Below are 23,428 nucleotides of genomic sequence, written 5' to 3' on the forward strand. Positions count from 1 at the left end.
TATTTTTATTTTATATAAAGCTCTGGTGTGATAATCACAATGTTGATAAATAACCAATTATTATTGTTCACTAAAGCGAATGAAATAGCGAAAACTGAAAGTGAAAAAACATTTGTGTTAACTGAAACTAATAAAAACGGTAATTAAAAGGAAAAACATAACTATCTCGAACTGTATTTTGTGTTTATAAAACTAACTAAAACGAACTAAAATTACTGAATTTTCGTGTTTAATTTATTTATAAGAGCTGTTGTACAGCGGGCGGTGTAGCCGCAAAATACGACAGAAAACACTGAAAAACTGCAGAACTATGTATGGGATTACAATATGAGCGCAAGGCAGATGAAAGAGAAACAGGAGATTCAGTGTGTGAGAACATTTACCTGTGAGTAGCTCATTCCAGAACAAGCAAATATCTCTCTCTCTCTCTCTTTCTCTCTCTCTCTCTCACGTTTATTAGATTGATCTCTCTGATGAGATGTGTGAAAACTAATAAAAACTAGCAAGCCCACCCTAAAAACTAATTAAAACTTACTGAATCAAACTATAATAAAATGAAAAATGTAATCACGTAGCTCTGGGCGCACGTGAACGCCTCCGCGTTTGACTTGCAGCACTGTGTGTAGCTGTTCTTAAAAATTATTTTAATTAAATAATAGTTTTATGCTATGTTTCAGTGTTAATTAACATAATTCTGATTATATTTCACTCATTCAATCAGCCCGAAAACAGACAGTTTATGGTTTGGGTTGGCTCGGGCTGATAATGACAGTTCATGGTTCGGGCTTGGGCAGAACGTGCACGGGCTCCGGCTGGGTCGGGTCGGATTTTTTGGGCCCGATCTAAGCTCTATTCTCTTTTGGTGAAGCTGTTATATTAATACCATTTTAACGGTCATTAGATTGTTGTTTTCATCCATTATTTTGTTTTGTTTATATATACATATTTCCTTTGAGTGTGGCTTGGTTTGTTTAACTCCATCCCCAGACGCGTTTTTCCGTTTTTTCCGTTTTTTTTCAGTATTATATGTTTAATTTTCTTTGGTTCTGTGAAGAATTTCGTTTTTATTTTTTGTAATTCGTTAGATTATATTTTTGTCAACATTTTGGGTTTATTATCGTTTGATATTTTTCTAATAATAGTAAATACATAATTCATTTCCTTTTTTTTTTGACGGGCGAATAATAAAAGTAACACGATAATTACTTTTACTAGTAACTAGTTACTTTTATTGTGGAGTAACTCCGTTAGTAACTCACTTACTTTTTTGGAGAAGTAACGAGTAACTGTAACTAATTACTTTTTCAAAGTAACGTGCCCAACACTGGTCCTTAAGAACCACCATCACACATTACAAATCCTTTACTGAGGTGCTTTATTATACCCCTCTTGCCTATGTCTGGCATTAGGTGTGCAGCTAATAGGTTCATGTTTTTTGACTCTAGAGAGTCCCATTCTATTAACATGCCTACAACAGGAGTTTAAAATATTTTAGACAGGTAAAGGCTGTTGATGAAGGTCTTACCCTGGCCTTGAAGTCTACCGCAGCTCCACGATTGAGGAGTAGCGTTGCGACGTTGATGTTGCCATAGTGTGCTGCAATGTGCAGCGGAGTAAAGCCGCTCTGGAGGAGTCAGAGAAAGAGACAAAGTGTACAGGTCATCAACGTATAAAAACACATGCAGGGGTGACCCACAACCTCCCCAAACCCCAGCACATCAGAGCATGAGACAAGGCCAGGCACAGAACAACCAGCCTCCACAAATACCAACACTGCCTCCACTGAGCTGGGAAAAGCCCAAGTCCTTCAGGAACCCGCCTCTCGCTGTCCAAGCAGCCAAAAACTGATGTTTTTTTTGTTGGTTTCAGCCCCACTGAGAACAACTCTAAGGTTTGGGGTTATTCCTGAAGGACGTGTGCTCTTCAATCTCCAAATCTTAAGCTTCGTTTGCAATTAGCCTTCAAACAACGTTTTTAACAGATGGAGACAAAGCTGTCTAGAAATCTGGGGTGCAACTGGAGACTGCTGTGCAAACATGCAGACATACTACACCTAATAAACAGGACTTCCATGCCATGGGCACTATTAATTACAGAAAGCTAATGCTTGATTTGTTGATGTTTAGCAGAGAAAATAAGCAAACAAATCCTCTGAAAATAGGCTTACTTTTATGGATTAAGGTACAATTACGGTATACTGCACAACATTGATTTGTTGCATGTAGAAAGGCAGTTTCTGCCCACTTTCCAGTTTCTTTCAAAATGGGGACCACTGCTCCACCTTATTGTTTCCAACTCTGGTCAAATCTCATCGACTCCCTGGCCTCTCCAGAGCTTTCCAACTACAGCACTTCAATGACTTCAGCAAGAGAAAGGGATCCTGACTTCCATTAACCTCTAGAACACCTACCTCCCTCCTGAACAAGAGGCGTAAACATGCAGGTCAGTATCCTCTGCTAAGACGCAAAAGCGCCGCACTGTTAGGATATGAAAGCGCCAAAGTCATAGCTTACCTGCCTCTTAAAATTAATGGCAACTGGCACACTGATTGGTTTATTTCACGTTACGCCCAAAACACATCCATGATTAAATAAAAGAAATTAGTACATGCCTTTTGCGCATATTTTTTGAACCCTCACGATACCAAAGACACACCAATCCAGCTGCGTGATACGCAATGGATCGGTGTGCTATAGATCACTAAAACAGGCCCAATGTGTTTGATGCAGCTTGATGCTGCACTGGCTTCAGATGGAAATGAAGCAGTGGCTGACTTGGCTGGCTTCACGTTTCGAAGGAGGCATGCTCTTAGGAGACCTAAAAAATGTCAGGATCATAGGAATTAAGTTACAGGACAATAAATTGGCAATACATTTGTGTATTTTTTAATATTTGTGATAGAGGATTTGTTCACTCGCTTTCTCTTAACAAAATAGCAACAAAATATACAGTACACCATCTGAACAGGGGGTACAGAGTCCTCCCTATTTATCAAACAAATGTCCTTGGATCTATTTGGAGCTGTGTAGACATAGAGGGTAATGAATCGCTGGAATGTGCTGGTTTTGGAGGGTAATTTATTTTAACTCATCATTTTGCTTAGCAGTGAAAAAACCCATGGTGGTTAAATTCAGCATAACCTCAGAAGCAGCAAGCAGTTAAACAGTCCAGTCAACCTGTGAGTCTATAGCTGAAGGTCTTCCCGAGGTGTTAGTGAACAGTTGGGTGTCGGCAATCGAGGGAACATTCCAAGGTGTTTTTCTTTTTTTTCCACAAGAAATATATATATATATATATATATATATATATATATATATATATATATATATATATATATATATATATATATATATATATTTAGCGCAGGTATGCAGCAAACATTATCATCCATTGGTTATCATGGGGTGATTGTAAAGGGCTGCATACAACTGATAGCTTTTAGATCCTAAATGGTTTTGTACAATTATATGGATAAAACATCCTGTTCTGTGCGAATTATGAATTTGTACATTTATGGACAATATTCCAGAAAAACAAAATAATAAGGATTTTGTTTTTGTTTGTTTACTTTCCGATAAAAGGCAAGACATTTAACCTATGAAATGAATCACTAAAGAAATATCAGTTACTGAAGTACAAACACCGGAATATTCCTTTAATTCTTTGCTCTCTGGTGAGTCATGCATGTACATTAGGGCCAATAACGAGGTGCAGTTACACTACAGTTGGAACGAGCCTGGGAACCATGCTGACTGTGGAAGATCAGAAAAAGCAGACGTGTGGAAAAAGAGAGAGAGATGGAGAGAGAGAGAGTTGACTCTGTAGACATCAGTGGTTCTTTGAACTGGCCCCTGCAGGGGAAAAGTGTGATGTACGAGCCTGTGGAGCGAAGGCTCAGTGTTCTGCAGCTGAGAGCTGCTGATCTGAAATCAGCATTAAAGTGAAGTCAGGCCCTCTAGAGGAGATCTGCAGCTGTACACCTTTTTTTTATTTGGGAAAACTGATGTTTAATTATGATTAGTTACTGTTCAGAGTAATCAAAAAAAAAAGCTTCAGAAGAAGATACGTCTCTCTTAAAGAGGGTCTGTATGAGGCTGCTTAACAACACAATGCAGCTAGATACCAATATTCTTTCAGATTTTAATCATGCGCTTCTCCCATCTGGAGAACGATACAGTGTTTCACGGTTTAATAAGGTTAGACTGAAGCATTCTTTTGTGCACTCTTTTGAGCCTAATCCATAATTATCCAAGGTTTTTGTGAGGGGACAGTGACCAAGTGAATTGTGTGTGTTTTTTATAATGTTTGTGTCATTTTATATGTTGTTGTTAATATTCTATTCTAATACTGTTTACAAACACTGTCACTTTACCCGCACTGAGACACTTTATCTTCTACTGCTCTAATTCCATATCATGCTGCTATAGCAAAACTTGCACTCTGCACTTCATGTTGCTGTCACCTGTCTACTCTCTCTATTTATTTATTTTCTTTTTTGGGGTATTTATCTTATCTATTTTGTATATTCTATTTTTATTGTATTCTTTATTTTATCTATATATCTTTTTTAACAACAGCTCTTGGGTGTAAACTGGATCATGAGATCACAATTTCGTTCCACCTCATGTACCACATGTGATGCGAATGACAATAAAATCTCCTTGAATCCTTGAATCCTATGTTGTAACGGAGTTTTTTTTATGCAAAACACATTTCAGATTGTGAATTTGACAATAAAGTATCTATCTATCTATCTATCTATCTATCTATATTTATCAATTAAAAATTGGTTTATATACAATATACTATTAGTCTATATACTATAGATAAAAAGAGCTTAATACATACAATTATTTAGACAGAAAAAAGCTTAAACTGTTTGTTAGAATTGTTTATGGATTATTTAATATAGTAGCACATATGCATTCCTTATGTAATTGGTCATTTTCACATATAATATCACACAAGCTTTTCTGGGTGACTCTGGTAATCTAGTTCCTCTGCCTCTAAGCAATTCAGTTTCTATTATCCAGAGTAAATCCTGAATTTTCAAAGACATTAGATCCCTTTTTTTATATATATCTAAAACATCTTGCAGATTTTTAATAAGGAAGAGGGACTAAATTTTAATCTACATAAAACATCAACAAAAAATGTACTGACAGGGGTAGTGCAATAGTGGATCTGATAGATCTGAAGTAACATTTTTGACACTAAGAGGCCTTCGTACGGTTCTTTGCCTTGAGATAGCACTTTATGTACAGTGCCCTCCATAATTATTGGCACCCCTGGTTAAGATGTGTTCTTTAGCTTCTCATAAATTGAGTTTTGTTCAAAATAATATAGGACCACGATGGGAAAAAAAAGTAAAGTCCAACCTTTAACTCAAGTAAATTTTAAGGGGGAAATAAAATCCCTGACTAAGAAATAATTATTCTTCATAAAATCACCTGTTCCACAATTATTGGCACCCCTAAAAATTCTTAGGAAATAAATTTAATAAAAGTATTTCTGTCACTTCTACAGTAGTTTACGAAGTTGATCAGAGTATGTAGGAACATTTAATTAGTAATTCATAACTTCCTGTTTCCCTGGGGTATAAATATGACGTGACACAGAGGCCATTTATCTTCAACATGGGAAAGACAAAGGAACATACCATTCAAGTGAGGCAGATGTGTGTTGACCTTCACAAGTCAGGCAATGGCTACAAGAAAATCGCTACTCGCCTACACCTGTCCATATCTACTGTCAGAGGAATTATTAAGAAGTTTAAAACAACTGGAACAGTGGTAAAGAAGCCTGGACGAGGACGCAAGTTTATTTTGCCACCACGCACAGTGAGGAGGATGATAAGAGAAATAAAAAGTTCTCCAAAGCTCACTGTTACAGAATTGCAACAAATGGTAGCTTCTTGGGGTCACAAAGTCTCCAAAACAACCATCAGGCGCTATCTACATGCCAACAAGCTGTTTGGGAGGCATGCACGGAAGAAACCATTTCTCACTCACAATCATAAACGCAAACGTTTGGAGTTTGCTAAGCGGTACTGGGACTTCAACTGGGACCGTGTGCTTTGGTCAGATGAAACAAAGATAGAGCTTTTTGGCAACAAATGCTCTAAGTGGGTCTGGTGTAACACAAGAGCTGAGTATGCAGAAAAGCACCTCATGCCCACTGTGAAATACGGCGGGGGATCAGTGATGCTGTGGGCCTGTTTCTCTTCTAAAGGCCCTGGGAACCTTGTTAGGGTGCATGGCATCATGAATGCTCTAAAATACCAGGACATTTTAAAACAAAATCTGGTGGCTTCTGCCCGAAAGCTGAAGATGGGTCGTCACTGGGTCTTTCAGCAAGATAATGACCCTAAACATGTGGCCAAATCTACACAGAAATGGTTCACCGCACACAGAATCAAGCTCCTCCCATGGCCATCTCAGTCCCCAGACCTCTACCCCATTGAAAACCTGTGGGGTGAGCTGAAGAGGAGAGTGCAGAGGAGAGGACCCAGGTCGTTGGATGATTTAGAGAGAATGTGCAAAGAGGAATGGTCAAAGATCCCTCTTTCTGTATTCTCCCATCTTGTGAAACATTACAGGAAAAGATTAGGTGCTGTTTTGTTGGCAAAAGGGGGTTGTACAAAGTATTAACATCAGGGGTGCTAATAATTGTGGCACACATGATTTGATGTTAAATAATTATTTCTTAATGTGGGATTTTTTTCCTACTGAATAAATTCACTTGAGTTAAAGGTTGTATTTTACTCTTTTTTTTCCATCGTGGTCCTATATTATTTTGAACAAAACTCAATTTATGAGAAGCTAAAGAACACATCTTAACCAGGGGTGCCAATAATTATGGAGGGCACTGTATGCATGCTGGGGGTATTGCATGCAGCTGGCTATCTATGCAGATGTTTGACCAAACAACAAGTATATTTCTAGTCTTAAGGGGCAGATGAAAGCATTTGGCTGATAAGTAGGTAAACAAGAGCCAGTGACTTAAAGGAGAACTCGTTGTGTAATGGACTTTTGGTGCTTTCAGAGATCAAGCAATTTTGTGCAGTTTAAATATGTCCAAATAGGTTAGAATGGGTTTTGACGGGTCATATTTTTCTCCTGCAGATACATTGCTTTTTACACTGTTATCCAGGCTCCAAGTAGCCGCCGCCATCTTAAAGTCTTAAAGTAAAGTCGTGATCAGTACAGCAACGAGTACGTAATGTTGACGGCGTGGCCGGGATGAGTGCTGTGCTCAGACTGCAGCTTCCGGCGGCATAACAGAGGAGAAGGCAAAGGAAAAAAAAAAATACAAAAAGGTTCGTGTTTGCGGCTTTCCAGGCTGCAACGTTCTGTGCTCATCATTATACTGATTATGACTATATTTTAATATGGCGGCACCCAGAGATGTAGGTTATGCTTGTAAATAGTGTTTTTTAATACACTTCTTATGCAGCTTTAATATTCTTAATGCCTCGGTTTAACTGTCAGGGCTCTGTGGATTCTACCAATGAGGTGTGGAGCTACTTTAAATCTGGATAACGGTGTAAAAGCAATTTATCTGCAGGGGCAAAATATGCCCCATTAAAACCCATTCTAGCCTGTTTGGACAAACTGCACAAAATTGCTAGATCTCGGAAAACTGCAGGAGAACAGTGGTGGGCTATTCATGTTTTACTACACCAAAAAGTCCATTTCACACTCTTTTAATAGAAAGAAACAGACCATGTTGAGATAAATATTAAATTTTAATATAAAACTGGTGAGTCCGGACAAAGCTTAAAATAATAAAAGGACTTCCTCACCCATTACTTGCTGGGGAATTCAGATCTCATTCTCCCTTTTGTTTTATTTATCTTTTTTAGTAAAAAAAAATGTCCTGTCACTTTTGACTCATCCTGCATCTCCAAATTTGCACTTTTGCATTCTGGTTAGGGTTGATATCTCATCAGGATCCACTCTAAACCTCCAATCCTTCAGCTGCAGACCTCCTCAGCCTCAGCACTGTGTTCCCCTCCATTCGCCCTGCAGTGCCACAAGTGCCAATGGTACGAAACACGAGTGACCAGCCAAACCAATGAGAGAAAGCAAAGCGCACATAGAGGGAGGGGTGGGGGGGTAGGGTAATGGAGCAGCAAACAGCAGCAGCAGTGTGGTAGCAGCAGCAGCAGGGGGCAGCCGGGTGCAGGTGGGAGAAGGGCGCAGATTCGTTGCGCACATATATACCTCTGTCGTTCTATTCACCATCATCTACGGCAGTGCACACCCACCGGAGAGGGGAGAGAATGGGACGGTTAGTGTTTCACAAAGTCACAATGGTGGCACCAAAAAGCTGTTGGGTGGCTTCACAGTGAGGGAGAGTCACAAGAAGATAAAAAAAAATAACAAAAAAAAACACAACAACCAAAAAAACACACACCACACCACAAAACACCACAAGAGCTCAACTGGATGGTGCATGAAGAATCTAGAGCTATAAAAAGCACTGAGAGGATGAGAAGACGCTTCCTCTAGGTAACCCTTTAGGAAAAAGTATCTTCGTAAATTACAAAGATTAACACTTACATTTCTTAAAAAAAATGGTGACATGCTCAATTAAAGCACCATCATACAATTAATGATTGAGCCTCTTTATTTATATTACGATTTATAATATACGATTTACAATATATACAGTTCTGGAAAAAAAATTGAAAACACTTCAGTTTCTGAATGAGTTTCTCTGATTTTGCTATTTATAGATATACGTTTTAAGTAAAATGAAAATTGTTTTATTCTATAAACTAAAGACCAAATTTCTCACAAATTCCAAGTAAAAATATTGTCATTTAGAGCATTTATTTTCAGAAAATGAGAAATGGCTGAAATACCAAAACAATGCAGAGCTTTCAGATCTCAAATAATGCAAAGAAAACAAGTTCATATTCATAACGTTTTAAAAGTTCAGAAATCAATATCTGGTGGAATAACCCTGGTTTTTAATCACAGTTCTCATGCATCTTGGCATGTTCTCCTCCACCAGTCTTACACAATGCCTTTGGTTAACTTTATGCCTTTACTCCTAGTACAAAAAATCAAGCAGTTCAGCTTGGTTTGATGGCTTGTGGTCATCCATCTTCCTCTTGATTATATTCCAGAGGTTTTCAATTTGGGAAAATCAAAGAAACTCATCATTTTTAAGTGATATTCTCTTTTTTTCCAGAGCCGTATACGTATGTATTTATATCTGACAAAGAACAACGTCCACCCAGCACCATCAAGTTCTAAGAAGGTATGAGCGTGAGTGTGTGTCAGCAGGTCAGGCTTGTTTACCTTGGACTCCACGTCAGCATTGTGGTCGTTCTGCAGCAGCAGCGCAGCCGCCTTCGTGTCGTCCTTGCGGGCGGCGATGTGGAGGGCAGGAAGCCGCACTTTCCCTTTGGTGTCGTTCTCCAGGAGCAGAGAGACCACCTGGTCGTGACCCTGCTGCAGCGCCACGGCCAGCGGGGTGAAGCCGTCCTGCACACACACAAATACAAGCAGATTAACACACATCCGACAGAAAGTCAACCTTGTTACAGCAAACAAATAGACTTCATACCACTGGCGGTTCTTTAACAGTCTATATTAGACATGCCAAAAGTCATGGAATAGCATTAAAAAAAGAAGTCAAACGTATTCCTATTCATTACTCAGGTATAAGTATAGATAATAGGGTTTAAAATACTTCTATAGAATTTAAAGTATGAACTCAAAGAAGTACAAGTGTAAAAGTACTGGTTTAATATTACCAAGGACAATTCCCACCCTGCCTTTGAACTGTTTGAAATGCTGCCATCAGGAAAGCGCTATGTGTTAAGCGGTGTGTTAAAGCAAGGACAAACAGGCTTAGGAACAGTTTTTTCCCCAAAGCTATAAACACTCTGAATACACACATGCACAGTTTTTACTCTCTCTCCTAACCTCCCAACAACCCCCCTGAAATACAATGAAGTAACCAACTGTGGAATATATGAATACAATGTGCAATATATATATATATATCTGCTTTGCTATGAACACTGGACTTATTACTACCTATATCGCAATGCAATACTATATGAATAGCTCTGTGTGCAATACATTTATTTTTATCACTACCCAGTAGTATTTCCCTTCTCGGAGCATTACTTAAAAAGTGAAATAATATATTGTGTGTATATGTGTGTGTGTGTGTGTGTGTGTGTGTGTGTATGTGTATATATATATATATATATATATATATATATATATATATACATATATACGTATATACATATATACATATATATGTATATATATATATATATATATATATATATATATATATATATATATATATATATATATATATATATATGCATCATAATGTATTTTTTTTATATTTGTATTCCTATTTCTTCTACTAGATTGTGTTTGCACTGGTAGGAGTGGCTTTTAATCTCATTGTATGTGTATAATGACAATAAAGGCATTCAAATTTAAAACTACTTAAAGTATAAGTAAAAGTAATGTAGGGGGGAAAATGTCATTAAGGACAAAAGCTTATACCATACCACAGGGTCCTACAGTGCACTGCAGGAGGGCACTTTTTTCTTCTTGAGTGACGCGGTGAGTGACGCAACTTCCGGCCTGCGAACCTGCTTGCTGTTTGTTTAGCTCCTCTCTGTTTTAGCTATTTGTTTACGTTTTCTACTACTTATTAACTTTTAACCGTCTTATAACCCTCCTAAACTTATAAAATCCCTCAGGTAGCCATTATTTTTGTGTTATTTATCGATTTTTGCCGTTTTTTTTTTGTGTGTTTTGTGCTTACTTCGAGGTAATGGCGTGTGCGGAGGATCGTGCTCTCCTGACACTCAGCGAGGAGCTCGTCCGTCTGGATCAGCAGATCCACCGCCTGCTCGAGAGGCAGTCGGAGCTCCACAGGCAGAGGACGAGGCTGGAGGAATCCCGCGACGCCGCCTTCGCGGCCGTCTCCACCCCGGTGCTGCCGGCGCGGCGGACCCCGGCGGTCGTTTGCTTCACCCCCGCTCCGGGAGGGGCCTGGGAGCGGCAGCGCGGCCGAGGAAAGCGGGTTTCCCCCCTACCTTCTCAGCCGGATTTTGCCTCCGCTAACCGGTTTGAGGTCCTCAGCTCGTCGCCGTCGCCTCCTTCACCTCCCCCAGCCCCGAGGAAAACAGATAAGGGCAGTACCCTCATTGTCGGAGATTCCATTGTTAGGCATTTAAAGGTGTCTAACGCTAAGTGTAATGCTGCAGTGTCGTGTTTTCCAGGAGCTCGGGTCCTGGACGTCGCCCGGCGGCTTCCTACGGTGCTTCGGCATCGCGGGGACCCCGGCACCGTCATCCTGCATGTGGGTACCAACGACACGTCCGCCCGGCGCAGTGAGGTCCTGAAGGAGCACTTTCGCACTCTTCTGGACACCGCTCGCAGACTGACCCGCGCCCGCCTCCTCATCTCTGGTCCGATGCCCACCTACCGCCGCGGGAGCCAGCCGTTCAGCCGCCTCTACGCTCTCCACTGCTGGCTGCGGGACTGGTGCTCTGCTAGTGGAGTTGGCTACGTGGACAACTGGGAGAGTTTTCGGGAACGTCCAGCCCTCTTCCACCGAGACGGGCTTCACCCCAGCCGCCTGGGATCCACCGTCCTCTCTGGTAACATTGAGGCGGTGCTACGCCGGGACTGACTGGCTCTAACCAGTCATACCGGCCAGGTTAGTGGTCTAAGTAATGGGCAGTTTAGTAATATACATTGTTCTAATGAGTTATCTTGCCACTTTCCTGTGCATAAGGCTGTGAGTTTTAATTATGTGCCTTTTTCAGATACAAGTGCATTTTTACCTTGTAGGATTGAGACTGTGTCTGTCCCCCGTGTCGCTCGAAACCGAAAAACTCAGAAAATCTGTTTTAATAATCTTATTAAAATTAAAACAACAGCATCCGTCTCTCAGAGTACCAGCAGCGTCCGTATGAAACTAGGGCTATTAAATATAAGATCGCTAGCACCAAAATCAGTTATTGTTAATGATATTATTACTGATAATCACCTTAATGCACTATGCCTGTGTGAAACCTGGATTAAACCTGATGAATATATCGCTTTAAATGAGTCTACCCCCCCAGGTTTTAGCTATTTTAGTTACCCACGCAGCTCTGGTCGTGGCGGTGGTGTTGCCACAATCTATGACTCAATGTTAGGTATATCTCAAAACTCACAATTGGATGCTAAGTCGTTTGAAGTTCTTAGTCTTAAAGTAGCAGGCCCGTCTCCTGCTTCCAAAACGCAGCATTCGTTCCTGCTTATAACACTGTATCGTCCTCCTGGACCATACTCAAATTTTATTAGTGAATTTGCTGACTTTCTAGCAGCAGTAATTCTTCTTTCTGATAAGATCATAATTGTCGGAGACTTTAATATCCACTTTGAAAAGGACCAGGATCCACTAAAAATTGCATTTAAATCAGTTTTAGATGCTCTAGGCTTTAAACAAAATGTAATTGGCCCCACTCACCGATGTAGTCATACATTAGACTTAGTTTTGACACTGGGTATTGAGGCTGAGAATATAGTTACTCTTTCTCAACATGACTCAATATCCGATCATTATCTAATTATGTTTGAAATAGTTTTTAATCAAAATATCCTCCTCCCGCCCCGCTATATCAGCAAGCGTAAAATAACAACCGCAATTGCTAATGAATTTGTAAATAAACTCCCAGACTTAACTATCTCCCTTCCGTCCTATGAGCATGATCTCGAGCACAAAACAGAAAATCTACAAACTGTGCTCCGCTCTAACCTTGACCGCGTAGCGCCGACAAAAATAAAACAAATCAGGGATAAAAAGCTAGCACCGTGGTATAATGACCACACACGTACATTAAAACAAACCGCTCGTAACTTTGAACGTAAATGGCGACACACAAAACTAGAATTTTTCCGGCTAGCATGGCAGCATAGTCTCACAGACTACAAAAAAGCCCTAATTAAAACAAAATCCCAGTATATTTCATCGCTTATTGAGAAAAATAGAGACAATCCTAGATTCCTTTTCACTACTGTGGCTAAACTCACCGGCAGTCAAAAACAAACTAGCTCCGTTATCCCTGTCGACATTAATAGTAATGATTTCATGAAGTTCTTTGATGATAAAATTAATAGCATTAGACAAAAAATTCAGTATCACCCCCAAAATTTACTTATAGATATTGATGAATGCTGCTCCAGCTCTGAGACACACCTAGAGTGTTTCAGCCCGGTTACAGAAAAAGATTTACTTAGTGTAATTAACTCATCAAAATCAACATCATGTATATTAGATCCAGTACCCACACAATTATTGAAACAGGCACTGCCAAAGGTGGGAAAATCATTACTAGAAATAGTAAATTCATCCCTTAGCATGGGCTACGTACCCAATTCTCTTAAATTGGCGGTCATTAAGCCCATTATCAAAAAGCCAAATCTGGACCCCCGCGAGCTTGCTAATTATAGACCAATTTCTAATCTTTCCTTTATAGCCAAAATCCTAGAAAAAATTGTGTTTAACCAGCTGCGCTTGTATCTACAAAGTAATAGTATGCATGAGGTTTTTCAATCTGGATTTAGACAAAACCATAGTACTGAAACAGCTCTACTTAGAGTAACTAATGATTTACTTTCAGCTCTTGATAGGGGCAGTAATGCCATCCTTGTACTGCTAGATCTAAGTGCTGCCTTTGACACCATAGATCACGCTATTCTACTTGATAGGTTAGAAAATCTTATAGGAATTAAAGGATCAGCCCTCACCTGGTTCAGATCTTATCTGAGAGATCGATTCCAGTGTGTTTACTTAAATAACGAATGCTCTTATCAGTCTAGAGTAAAATATGGTGTCCCTCAAGGATCAATACTGGGTCCATTACTCTTTACTCTTTATATGCTACCACTGGGTAAAATTATCCGTAGGCATGGTATTAACTTTCACTGCTATGCTGATGACACGCAACTTTACATATCTGCTAAACCCAACGAGGAGCTCTGTATAAATCAAATAACAGACGGTATTAAAGCCATTAAAAATTGGATGACACACAACTTTCTCTTACTTAATTCTGATAAAACTGAGGTCCTTCTATTAGGTCCTAATATTGATAAAAACATAAATGTTAATACTGTAGACATAGACGGTCACTTAATTATACCTGGTAAAGCTGTGAGAAACCTTGGGGTCATCTTTGACCCAATTCTTTCGTTTGATGCTCACATATGTAGCATAGTCAAAACTGCATTCTTCCACTTAAGAAATATAGCTAAAATCCGCAGTATACTCTCTCTCGAAGATGCTGAGAAGCTGGTACATGCATTCATAACCTCCAGGCTGGACTACTGCAACGCGTTGTTGGCTGGAAGTCCACATAAATTACTCCATAAACTCCAGCTAGTTCAGAATGCAGCCGCAAGAGTGCTTACCAGAGCTAGAAAGTTCGATCACATTACACCTATTCTTTCATCCCTACATTGGCTACCTGTTAGATTTCGTATAGATTATAAAATACTTCTCCTGACGTATAAATCCCTTAATGGTCTGGCCCCGCATTATCTACAGGAACTCCTTACTCCTTACAATCCGCCGCGTTCACTCCGCTCCCAAGACGCTGGCCTGTTATTAGTCCCGCGTATTAGAAAAAACTATACAGGAGGAAGAGCGTTCTTTTACAAAGCTCCCCAACTTTGGAATAGCCTCCCTATTAATATACGGGACTCAGACACACTCTCAATCTTTAAATCTAGACTCAAAACATTTCTATTTGCTCAAGCTTTTGAGTAATGTCTCATTACAATTTTCTTCCTCTTACAGCTTATCCAGCAAATATAAACCCTGTCCTAATCATCTGCTTTCTTTTTCTCTCCCCATGTCCTGAGCTGCTGCTACCAGTGCCCATCCCACTCCAGCAGAGTTTTATAAAACCATTCTAACCCCTTTTTCTTCCCTCCCCTCTCTGTTCTCTCTCTCTATCTTTCTCACATGTGCTGAGACGCCTGGCCGGCCGGTCTCCCTGGATGCGTCCGTCTGTGGTTCCAGCTTTCAGGAATCAGCCCTGTCCTTCTACTCAGAATTATCACACAGCCCTTCTAACTTCTGCTTTTTGTTTCTCTTTCTTTCCTTTCTGTTTTCTCTATCTATCTCTTTTACATGTATGGAGATGCCCTGTTCCTGATGTTCCCAGCCTGGCTCTCCACTGCCCGCTGTGTCGTTCTCCGGCTCTGCAACCCTGCACTGATTACCATTAACACACTCAGTATCTGTTTCTGTATTAGCCATAGCTCTATAGTTTGTGCCCATCACATTCTTATATTCATAAATTAGTACCTGTTATATTAGCCATAGTTCACATTAATTCTCTGTACTGTTTTTGTTCTGTTATTTGTTTGTTGTTTGTTATTTGTTTGTACTGAGCGGGTCAACCCGAGTAGGATGGGTTCCTCTGACTGAGTCTTGGTTCCTTCCAAGGTTTCTTCCTCTTAAAGGGAGTTTTTCCTTGCCACTGTGTCACCATAAAATTGGCATCTCTGTGGTGCTGCTCATAAGAGGCGTGGACCTGTTTTTCCTGTAAAGCTGCTTTGTGACAACCTTTGTTGTAAAAAGCGCTATATAAATAAAATTGAATTGAATTGAATTGAACATCAGCATATACTGCAGGACACTGTAAAATTCTTTAGCTTCCATGGGATATGCCAAAAGTCATGGGACATGATAGTGGTTCCTATTTTATTACATATTGCATTTAGAATGTTTGGGGTCATGTGTAATTATATCTGGGTGTTTTCACTTTGTACTCATATTAAAATCGTGCCATCATTGCTAATTACAAGCCAAAATTGATGAATGCTAATGCTAGCATTTTATTGTTAGAAGTTTTTCTTCACTACTTGCATTCTTACCTGTGAAACACCACTTTTAAGCCTAAATTCTGCAGTTTTCCGTGTTTTCTGCATCGTGGCAGTCATTGGGACCTAGTTGCAGGCATTGCAGCACATGCCTGTGAGTACTTACATCAGGAAAGCATTTCCGTAAAGTGTTTTTTTCCCAGTCATCCAGTGAGTCATGCTACAGAGAATCCTTCTTTCAGTGTCCATGAATCATTAAAGCTGTGTACCAGCAGCATCATTATTGACTCAAAGAACAAGGCGTTATATAAACAGATCCCCCATCTACCAGCATTAATCGGAATTTGACGAAAGTACAGGAAGAGAAAAGGAAAAAAAAATAAGGAAAATGCAATCTTTTGATCTTTTTTTGCCGCGTCCCTGAATTTTGATCAAGTCTCTTGCTCCAGAGAGCATGAATTATTTATGAAGGACTTCAAACAGGGAAATGTTCCCCCATATGCATAATGTGCTGCGTGTGAGTGCGCAGACGTGCTGTTGATGGCTGTGCAGAAATGCTTAACCTGTTCTTGAGGACTCCAAGTGTCCCCTCAGCCTTCTGAGACAGAGACACACACACACATTCATTAGCCCTGATTCAACAGCCCTTATTGCATAACTCCTCCTATAACCTTCATCACTCTTGGCTGGAATGGACAGTAAGGTCAGGGGCTGTTATACAGAAACGTATGCAGTTTTCTCCTTTTCTTTTTTCACACAATACATGTCTAAAAAGTTTGTATGAGAATCACTGGTGAAATAAGTATGTAAGTTTTCTTGTTAAAAGTGACAATTAGCACTATATTACCACATTTTAATGTGTAGTTTCAATGTTTAATGGCCGAATTCTTCATAAAAAGCATAAAAAAAGATGGCTAGTAGTTTGTCTCAGTAGCTAGCTAGCTAACTTTTCCGTTCCACCTTAAATAGTGCAACAGAAAGCAGAGCCTGCAGCATTTAAGGCAGAATGAAACATTTAAAATAAAATAAAAGCATAATAGCAAAATAAAAGCTAATTTCATCTCCACATCACAGAGGAATTAAGAAATAGACACTAATAATTCATTTCTATACCACCTGGCCCTTTTCTGAAGACACACAATGCCCTAAAGTTCATACACCACAACACCCCAAGCGGGTACATGAACTGATAAATATCTCTCTCACTCACACACACTCTAAAGGAAGTGTATTTCAGACAGCTGGGTTCACGTTCTGATGTTATATATGTGAGGTACAGTATAGTTAGTTCAGCACTGATATGGTAAAAAGCTGTGTCTGTATCTGGTGTTGGGTTTCAATTTCCTACTTTATTTCTGAGTTTGCAATTTTGGTCAAAATGAGGGGAACCTGTAGAGTTTATTGGGTTTCTGAGTTTGTGTTTGTGTTCTTCTCAAATTGAGCTTTCTAATGTGATGTGTGTTTCATGTTTCACATATGTTCTATTGGCTATTTTAAGGCTGCTAACTTGTGGACTGTTAAAGTTTTTGTGCACAGTTGGTTGTTTCACAGTAACAGAATTGTTTTAGAGTGAGTTTTATTACATAACACCTTTTTGAATCCTGCACCTCATAAATAACCCCAAGTATAAAAAAAACAAAAACTAATACTAGAAATAATAAAAACTAACTAAAACTAAGCACTAATAGTAAATAAATAAAAACTAGCAAACACACTCTACACTGTAAACCCAGAAGTTTTTTAAACTCAAATAAATTTAGTCTGTTTTACATAAAATTGGAGATATCTAAACAACTCAACTGTTTTGAGTTAGTTGAACATTCGTGGGCACAAATACACTTAAACTGAGATCTTTTAGTTGAATTAACTTAAAATAACTGAGTTTAGTCTGTTGCCATTAACAGCTTCTTTTCCATTGGCTTCTGTCACAATCTATTTGCATACTGGGTGTGTCCAACAGTTTCTGACAGACCCTCACCATCAGTGTGTAGTGATTCACCTGGGGCTACTTTAGGTAAACTTGTATTTCACCTGTTATGATTAAATGCTTGATCTCTGTGTTGTAGCTGTAGAACAAGCATCATTTACTGAGCTGCAGTAACTCTGTTTTTGCTGTGCTCTCAGTACTTTTAATTATTTACTGCTTTCATTCATCTACTTTTCTATGAGTATTTAAAAAAATAGTTGAATGAAACCAGAAAGAAGACTAAATACAAGTTCAGGAAAATATTAATTTTAAATATATATGTATATGTGTTTGCTAAGTTCACTGTACTTAAAAATTATATCACATGAACTTTTATTAAAATTTATTAGGTAATCAGTTACAACAAAAGTTGAGTGTAGTCAACTTATCGGGTTTCACAGTGTAAAACTAAAACTAACTGAACCAAAAGAGAAAAGTGAAAATGAAATAAAATTAAACTATAATGAAAAATTAAAAACTATTATAACCTTGGCATGGACACGTGTGTAGATTGAATAAATATCTGTACCTCTGTGGCGATGCTCTGGCTGGAGCCATTGTCCAACAGGTAGCGCACCACATCCAGGTGATTCTCCTGCGCAGCCATGTAAAGCGGCGTGAAGCCATTCTGTGAAATTAAACAGTAACACTCAGTGTAAGATGTACGAATCATGCCATATAGCGTTTTTCTACACACACTAACTGATGCACACATATACCCATACATACAGCACCATACACATCTTATGAAATGATCATCTCACATATCTGCTGAAACTTTATTTTATCTGTTTGTGCTCTCTGGTGTTTACCTGAGTATCTTTGTTCTTTATTATTAGTTTTTCTTAGTATTTACAGATATATGCATTAGTGATTGTGATTGCTGGTGTCTGCTGGCTTAGATTGGTTTATGCTGGTGTTTGCTAGGTCAGTATGCTCTGGCCTTAAAGGAGAACACTGGTGTAAAATGTTTTTTTTTTTTGTAGTAAAAGATGATTAAAAGTATTTACCTTTGATAATTAGCTCACCTCCGTTCTCCCAGAGTGTTCAGAGATCCAGAAATTTTAACAATTTGTCCAAACACCCTTCAGACTGAGTGACATGGGGCATAAATTGCCCTGGTAAATAGCTTTTCCAACGTTATCCAGGCTCAAAGTAGCTCTACACCTGTCATCTGTCATTATCAGTACACAGTGATGGCGGCGCACAGAGCTGAAGCTGAAGCATTATGGGATGTAAACGGTTATTTTTTAATAAGCTTCTTGTGCACTTTTTAAGTTATTAATGCCTCGTTTTAAATGTCAGGGCTCTCCGGATTCTAGCAAGGAGGTGAGGAGCTACTTTGAGCTGGATAACGGTGGAAAAGGCGATTTATCACCCAGTCTGAAGTGTGTCCGGACAAACTGTTAAGATTTCTGGATCTCGGAACGCTCTGGGAGAACGGAAGTGTGCTATTCATCAAAGGTAAGTACTTTTTATCATGTTTTACTACACCAAAATCCCATTTTACACCGGAGTTCTCCTTTAAGACAACATACCTCAACCTTTTCATGAACCAAATGACCCTTCACAGTAGGAGGGACTCTTCCCTACAGGAGTGTTGCTATTTCTGCTTCCTCTGCAATGAGCTGCACTTGTGAGAAGCTTGTGTTCTCCTCTCGAGAGATAATCATGTCACTTCTCACTGAGGCAGAACTGTGTGTGATTATGTGTGTGTGTGTGCATGAGAAAGGGATTGTACGCACCCACCCACCTTACCTCACATGCTCAGGCTCAGATAACACAGTGAGATGTGTGTGAGAAAGTTAGAGGATGTTTTTGAAGGTAACACAGACCCCCAGTCGGCTGTATAGCCACAGACACACAGGGTCATTTAAGGCTGAGCCATCAGTGGGGACACATCAAACTTCCTCACACACAGACACACACACACACAGACACAGACCAGTACTCATTTACCATGCTAGACACGTAGCTATGCAGCTAGTGATAGGACCCAACCCAGCAGGAGGCTGCTGGCTGGGGTGCTAGATAGGCATGCAAAGGTGAACATGTGTGAAAGAACAGTATTATTGTCACTTTGGTTTACATTAATACAAATATAATATACTTATAGTAAAAAAAAAAACAAAAAAAAAAAACTGTTGCACCCAGAAGGAATCAACCGACAGGAATGGCAGCAGGTAACTTGGTGGCCCTAACTTTTCTTATCTTTACACTCTAGTGCAATATTGCAACAGGACAATGCTTGTCAACACACTACTACTTTCATCTTAAAAGCTTGCCTTAAAATAAAAAACCTATCCCTGACTGAAAATTTTTGGGACACTGTTAGACCCGTTATTAATGCTCCACCTCAACTGGAAAATCAGAAAGAACTGTGTGAATATTCAAGCTGCATGCAGATTGATTTTGGCAGAACACCATTAGGAACTTAGACAATGGGATTTTTTTAAGTCAGCTGAACAAACCATATTGAATTGCACTTTAAACTATAGCAAACTAATTGCCTCGACTAACATTATTAAGCTTCTTGTTTAAAGTTGGTCTAACTAAACAATCGGTGTTGGCAAAATGTACAAAATTTGTTGTAGTTGAACTCTAGTTGAGGCCAAGCCAACTACTTTACACATGCTCATGTAGACTCTTTAGTTAAACAGGGTCTACTAAGCAATTCTGCAGTGGTTTTCACCTGATGTTGGTCACACTATTTGCATACTGGACGTGTCCTCTCACCTCTCACTCACCATCAAAGTGTAATCATCCTCCGCAGACTGCCTTCTCTTGGGATTTATATTCTGCATGTGGCAGTGTTGCAGGCTATAAGAGTGAGTTACTGTGTTTTGTGTTCCTGAGTGTTACTATATGCTGCCTGTGTAGAGCTGTTCCATCTGCATTACTGCATGCTTATATAACTGACAATAAGACATACAAGTAATAGTCATAAATTCAGTTGCTAACCTAAAAACATATATTGTTGTGTCCACTGCATGAGTTTGATTCATGTAAAATCTTATTTTTTTAGTTAATCCTAAAGGATAGTCAGCAGAATCTACAATACATATTACATAGAACTTAAAATTAGGCCAACTGAAAACATAAAGTGAATTTGTTGAGACTTAATATTTCCTATTTTTTAATTGAAATATTAATTATCTACCATATTTTACGTATGCCCCATATTATAAGGCGTACTATCAATGTATGTCTATTTTCTGGTCTATTTTCATAAATAAGGCGAACCTGATTTTAAGGCGCCTATGTAAACAAAACTGTAATTCTTAAAAAAATAACATTTTCAAACCAGCGCTGGATGTTAATCTACACAGTTTTCTCTCCTAAAAAACTGTTTTATCTTCATATAAATTTTATCTTCATATCGAATATCACTGCAATCCAGCACTTCCTTCATGGTGCAACTCTATTTTTGACTATAAGTGTAATTAATAATCAATTCTAACAAGAAAACAAACACACACACACCTCCGGCATAATTCATTTAAAAAGAAGCTGCAGGCCTTACCTGAGACTGAGCGTTGACGTTGGCACCATTGGTCACCAGCTCTTTAACCACGTCAGACTGGCCGGCAAGGGAAGCTATGTGCAAAGCAGTGTTTCCTTTCTGTGGATAAAAAAACATGTGAGGGTCCATCAGTAAACAGAGAACACGTTCCACACCTACTAGCACCCAGTCAGCCAGAAGAGGCTGCCCAGCGTTTTCATTCCTCCGAATCCTGACCCCTGCCAAACATGCACTGCTTCCGCTCGCACTATTAATAATGAGGTTTCTGTTTCTGTTACATAAAAACCACCATAAACACATCATAAACTCTAATGAGCTTAAGGGCTCCAAGTGGTCCAGCGGTGCCACCATGATCAGGAGATTGACGGTTTGAATCCCGTTTATGTAGCTTGCCATCGGCTACTGGAGCCTCGAGAGAGCACAATTGGCCTTGCCCTCTCTGGGTGGGTAGATGGCACTCTCTCTCTCCACATCACTCCAAAGGGTGATGTCAATCAGCACAAGGCATCTGTGAGCTCATGTATTGGAATTGAATCGCTGCGCTTTCCTCCAAGCGTGCTGTGATGCTACTCGACAGTTTTAAAAGAGACGGTGACTGACTTCACATGTATCAGAGGGGGCATGTGCTAGTCTTGGCCATGTAAATTAGGAAGAAAATGGAAAAAAAATATTAGAAATAAAATTACAAAAAATTGACATTGAGAAAAAAAAACTGACATTTAGTGAGTAATTATGTTATCTGTTGAGTTTGAGCACTTTTGGAGACACAGAGCAAGTTGAGTGTAAACTGTGTGAGCCTGTTACCCATCTCCTATTGTGTTACTGTCTTCAGCACTTTGTGGAATGCAGTACTGTTACAAATTAACGATTAGTCGACAATGAAATTTGTAGTGGACAAATTTAAATAATCAACATTGTTGATTATATCGACTAATTATTGCAGCTTATCTTGATTTAAACTGTACTCTAAATTAACTTAATAAAAACATAGCGCATCCATCAAAAATCAAAATCTTGCCCACATAGCAATGCTGTATTGTATTGATATGCTGTAATGGTAGGATACAGAAAATACTGATTGTATATGGCGATCTATTTTACCATAAAAAAAGCATATAAATGCACCTATAAAACAATTACATTCAAGCAGCTGATTCCCATTTTGTCAACTAAATACCCAATAGGGAGCCTGTAGAAATGTTTAAGCTGTTTTTTCACTTGATAATACCACTGACATTTGGTTACATTTAGAAAAAAGTACTCCTACAATTCTTCCAGGGATTTCCAATTTCAATATTTCCTATATTCCCATACTATCTTATAAATCTGCTCTGTTTCAATTGACTACCTTTTATGTTCTAATCATATAATGTCACACCTTACTTGTAGGTGAGGGCAGTTGTGCCTCAAAAGGTTGTGGGTTGTAGGAAAAAAAAATGATGGCAACTGCAGTAGCACATCCAGTGCAAGTGATTTTGAAAGAAAAGAAAAAAAAAATAAACAAAAAAAAATCTATTTAAAAAAAAAAAATCTATTTAAAAAAAAAAAATTACACACAAAATCAACCTTTTCCTCAAATGTGTAACATTGGCTCATATATCAACCAACCATTGTATACCTTAACCATTTCACCCCTCTACAAACATGGAAATGAGGCCTTAAATAGGCACCGCTGGTCTACCCAACCCAGACAAAACCAAAGTATATTTCCACTGCAGGCGGATACAATTATAAACAAAACAAACAATACATCAAATAATCATACAATGGAAAAATAATATTCTTAAAATTTTACACTTTTACATTTTACACACTACAGACAACAACCCCATAAAATAAACATAAACATAAGAAAAGGAAAAAAATATTAAAATCTTTGAAACCTCAAAGAACCCCCTCAAAATGAATGGTATGGCCCAAAATGGGGCCCAGTGAGCATGCCTCAATTTTGCTCAGGCATTATATAAGGGCAGCTAAAAGTATGATTGGGCCCTTTGCCAGACCAGGAAGAGAGTGGAGCACATGTGAGTGTGTGAATGTGAAGTACTGTTTAAACTAAAACAGAAA

The 23,428-nt window shown here is 39.0% G+C and overlaps 1 protein-coding gene across 36 annotated transcripts in view; it reads right to left on the minus strand.

Moving 5' to 3' along the window:
- Positions 1-23,428, minus strand: part of ank3b (ankyrin 3b) — a 177,924-nt gene that overhangs the window by 83,560 nt on the left and 70,936 nt on the right. For 29 of the 36 annotated variants that reach the window (XM_049464977.1, XM_049464984.1, XM_049464983.1 and 26 more), the window contains exons 4-8: positions 21,362-21,460; positions 18,368-18,466; positions 9,312-9,497; positions 8,226-8,249; positions 1,526-1,624 (exon numbers count right to left, since the gene is read on the minus strand). In XM_049464977.1, coding sequence (XP_049320934.1) covers positions 1,526-1,624; positions 8,226-8,249; positions 9,312-9,497; positions 18,368-18,466; positions 21,362-21,460 — 507 coding nt within the window. The remainder of the gene's footprint in view (positions 1-1,525; positions 1,625-8,225; positions 8,250-9,311; positions 9,498-18,367; positions 18,467-21,361; positions 21,461-23,428) is intronic. The other 7 variants (XM_049464979.1, XM_049464970.1, XM_049464997.1 and 4 more) reach the window with 1 other exon arrangement.

This window comes from Astyanax mexicanus, chromosome 15, assembly GCF_023375975.1.
Source record: "Astyanax mexicanus isolate ESR-SI-001 chromosome 15, AstMex3_surface, whole genome shotgun sequence".
NCBI lineage: Eukaryota > Metazoa > Chordata > Actinopteri > Characiformes > Acestrorhamphidae > Astyanax > Astyanax mexicanus.